The sequence below is a fragment of the Protomyctophum parallelum genome, assembly GCF_964188405.1.
Source record: "Protomyctophum parallelum genome assembly, chromosome: 19".
Taxonomy (NCBI): domain Eukaryota; kingdom Metazoa; phylum Chordata; class Actinopteri; order Myctophiformes; family Myctophidae; genus Protomyctophum; species Protomyctophum parallelum.
The window spans coordinates 41,880,907-41,885,318 of NC_139717.1; the positions used below are offsets into that span (position 1 = coordinate 41,880,907).

The window sequence follows — 4,412 nt, forward strand, 5'->3', positions numbered from 1 at the left end:
CAACTAGGCCTGATTTCCTAGGTTTCTGAATTCTGTTGGGTTTGATTTATCTTTTTGTTTTTTTCCTTTGCAGGTAGAATGAATGTAAGTATGAATGTAAGTAATTCTCTCACATCTACACATAATGTCATTGAGGTCACCGGCGCAATCACACTGCCTTGACTTAATCTGAGTTATAAATGAAGTGTTTTTGCTTTGCTTATATGTGAATGGGGCTGTTTGCAAAAAATAGTTGGACAACTTGGTGTCCTCCATCCTCTCCACTCTGTCTCTCCCTCATATCTCCATCGTGGCCCAACCCGCCTCTCCTCATATCTCCATCGTGGCCCGACCCGCCTCTCCTCCTCCACCCGCCCCTGATCAGCACCTAGACCCAATGTGTGGCGGCTGCCCGTCCGCTGGCTCTGCCCCGCCCCCGCATTTACCACAGGGTAACAGCCTGTGGCCCGGCGCGCAGCCCGGCTTCCCGGCGTGGCCCCACGGCCTGCAGCCCGCCCTGCCGATGCAGCCGGAGCAGCAACCCGCCATGCAGCCCCAGCCCCAGCCCGGCCTGCAGCCTTCAGGACCGTGCTGGACAGGGCAGCCCGGGACACCCTGCTGGCCCGCGATGCAGCCGGCTCCTGCAGCTCCAGCCCCGGCTCCGGCTCCCGCTCCTGCCGCGGCTCCGGACCCGGCTCCGCCTCCGGCCCCGTCCCAAGCCATCGCCCCGTTCCAGTTACCTGCTCAAGTGCAGAACTGCGGCGTGCCGTGTTGGCCCGGTACCCAGTATCAACCTTCCCAGCCCCAGTATCAACCTGGTCTGCTGCCGCCCCAGTATCAACCTGGTCTGCCCCCCCAGTATCAACCCGTTCAGCCTCAGCCCATCCCCCTACCCCAGCAACCCGCTCAACACCAGCAGCAACCCCAGCAGCCCCAGTTACCCCCCCCTGCTCCCAGTAGCGCCAAAGGCGGTGGCTGGCCTACGACATGGGGGTTCAACCCGGGGCAGCCCGGGTGGCCCGGACAGAACCCGGGTCTCCTGCCTCCACAGTGGCCGGTGCCACCCGCTGCTGGACCGCTGGTGAGTTCCGTGCAAATTAACTCATTCTGACCTGAGATCAGATTCATACGAGGTTTCCACTGGACACACACTGGTCTGATTAACCCATTCTGACCTGAGATCAGATTAAAAAAAAATGTCAGTCGTTCTTCGATTTTTCAAAAATAGCAGACCTACAAGCTCGTAGCGCGCCACTCGGTGGCGCGTTATGAGCTTGTAGATCTGCTATTTTTCAATAGCTAAAGCATAACGTGACGCTAACACCAAAACGGGTTCCCGCGCGGAATGGGTTAAAAGGGATATAATTTACTTTCAAACAGGCGTGTAACTTTAAACTCCATTTTAACAATGGTAGATTCATTGAAAACACCTGTCCCTCCTTCTAATGCGTGAAGGGGCTGTGTAATATTTCCATGACTTTTTCATTTATATATCGTTTCTTTAATTTGAAAGTGAAATATCCCTTTTTGTGTTTAACTTATTTCATAAATGAATGCCCGGCCTACTTGATCCTATTACAGCGTCACACAAAAGCATCAAAAGTAGCACATCCCACACGTTTCAAGCTTGTAGATCAGCTACTTTAGCTGTATTTGAATCCTCAAAAGTATAAACGGTTTTGGAAATATGTGGTTTCCACCCAACAGAGGTTTTATAATGTATGTCTCTGTATTGAATGTCCCGCATGTCTGTAACTTTGTGTAATCATTGCGGCTGTATGACTATAGGTCTACCGTGAGAATGAGAACTCAGGTCTGAATTGCATAATGCACTTGACAATTGTACTGGTTTTGCTCGTATTTGGATTACATATATATATATATATATATATATATACATATGAATTAGAATTATAGATAGATGATAGATATACAGTATAATCTATAGGTTTTTGAATGGATGGGTGGATGCTGGATAGATAGATAGATGGGATGGGTGGATGGATGGATGGATGGATGGATGGATGGATGGAAAATCGGTGGATCTTAAATGGATGTATTTTGGGTATATTTATGAATGCATAGCTGAATGAACGAACGAATGAATGAATGAATGAACAATACCTTAAATGTCGCAAAGTATGTGAGCTGTTTAACATTGTCCCCTTCCATTGTGCTGCTGTGCAGAGCGTGCCATACAACTTGAACTTGGCTCGAGGTGTTTACGACAGGATGCTGATGACTATAATGGGCAACGTGAAGCCTAAAGCTAAAATGTAAGTGACGCCTACATGTCATCTGTATTGTCCTTTCCACTCCGTGACATGCGAACAAAAGAAACTGTGTCCGTTGATGGCGTGATTCAGCCGTTTTAGACAATAGGTGTCTGTAGCCTCTTGTTTGGGTAGAATACATTTACCATCATGTGACAACGCATTATGGGCCTGTAGATCATCTAGTTTTAGCCGATAGTGTAGTGGTTCTCAAACCTTTTCATGTCATGGACCCCCACATTGAAACTTTGAGAACCAACGCTATAGTGGGATGCCATGTTGTGAGTAGCAGACACAGAGACACTAAAGGGAAGAGGAGAACATCTCTATGCATCTTTATTTCCAGCAGAATACGTTTTTCAAGGTGCAAACCGTATGTGTGAATATAGAGCAGAAAAAGCAATGCTAGATGTTTGTCTAGTGTAGTGTCTAGATGTCTAGTCTACTCTAATAGTTTATCATCACTTTTGTTTTTCCTTATAGGTTCACCATCAACTTCCTGCGAGGTAACGACATCGCGTTACACATCAACCCCCGCTTCAATGACATGGGCAAGCAGGTGCTGGTCCGTAACCACAAAATAGGTGCCAACTGGGGCAAAGAGGAGAGGGACCTGAAGGGGCCGTTCCCCTTCGCTGCGGGGAGCCCCTTCGAGGTGAGTGTTGTACAACAGCTCTAGTTAGGATGGGGAGCAGACCCAACTGATGACTCACTGACACTAGACTATACTCTCTCACGGTTAATATCAGGCTGAGGCTAACGATTGGCTCAGAGGATGGAAAGGGGATTTGGAAAGTCGTTTGGGGAGTCTCATCCTAGATAAAGGGACAGCTCTACTGCTGGGAGACTCCTGGAGGTCAGTGGGAACTCAGAGATGGGGGAGTCACGGTGTCTTGCTGCTTATAGTAACACCAATAACATTAACCATTCTCAGGAAATTACTAATCTGAAGAGCTAATTCTGTATTCTGGTTCAGGATGATCATGCATGCAAAGGAGTTCAGTGGCTGTTGCAGCTGTTGTTAAATGTACAGTCAGGACCTACCCAGTGCGGGAGGCCATGACGCCAATCACTCCAAACCTTAAATTAAAAAGTGCCACATAGATAATGGCCCAGTTTCCCAAAGGACACATGGCGTAAGAGGTATGGTGTTGCACATGCTCAGATGCCCTCTAGGCTGCACAAAGAAGACATTGCTGTTCCTTGGGAGTGGTTGCACCACTCAAAAAGGTCTACCATTGTGTGGCACATCTATGCACGAAATGTCTATGTTCACACTAGGCTTCTGTGTGCGGCCTAGAGGGCATCTGAGCATGTGCAACAACATACCTCTTACACCATGTGTCCTTTGGGAAACCGGGCCAAAGTTTTCTGTTGCCAGATGTAAAGGAATTCCCTGGTCTATTGATTACGGATGTTTTGAGATACATCACTTTACTACTCAAAAAATAGCCTATCTACAAGCTCACAATGTGGTGGAAACGCAACGTGTGTGAGCAAATAAACATTGAACATTTTGGGGAAACCTTTGAAACTGTTCGCCCATATGCCATATCGACCAAACCGACGCGTGGGTCTGGCTCTTGGTGTTTTGAGCGCTTGAGTACTCGCCTGTACATGTTGGATCCTCCGCTGTGTTTCAGATGAAGATCCTGTGCACGATGGAGGGCTTCCGGGTGGCGGTGAACAACGTGCCCGCGTTCGAGTGCCTCCACCACTGCAAAGAGCTCAACCAGATCGACAGGATCAACATCCTGCACGACGTCGTCCTCACCTACATCAACGTGGAGACACTTCCCTAGGACGGACGGACGGACGGACACACACACACACACACACACACACACACACACCAGTGTTGTTTTTGATTAGTCATAGTCTTTAGACTGAAACTTCATTTAGTTTTAGTCACATTTTAGTCACCTGGAAATGTCTTAGTGTTAGTCTAGTTTTAGTCGACTAAATGTCGTAAGATTTTAGTCGACTAAATCTACAGGTGATTTAGTCGACTAAAATGTGTTTTGGTGGGTCTTGATGCCGTCGTAATGAGTGTTTTTACACTTGCTGAAAATAGCCGATCTACAAGCTCACAACGCGTCGCGACGCGTTGTGAGCTTGTAGATCAGCTATTTTCAGCATGCAACCAAGTGTAAAATGACT

General features: G+C 47.8%; 1 protein-coding gene across 1 annotated transcript; it reads left to right on the forward strand.

Moving 5' to 3' along the window:
* Positions 1–376: 376 nt before the first annotated feature.
* On the forward strand, positions 377–4,088 carry LOC310876983 (uncharacterized protein; the record flags this gene model as incomplete). Its single annotated transcript, XM_083790630.1, has 4 exons — positions 377–1,060; positions 2,167–2,255; positions 2,736–2,907; positions 3,896–4,088. The coding sequence occupies 4 exons, from the start codon at positions 377–379 to the stop codon at positions 4,052–4,054; spliced, it is 1,104 nt and encodes a 367-aa protein (XP_083646756.1). The 3' UTR covers positions 4,055–4,088.
* Positions 4,089–4,412: the final 324 nt, after the last annotated feature.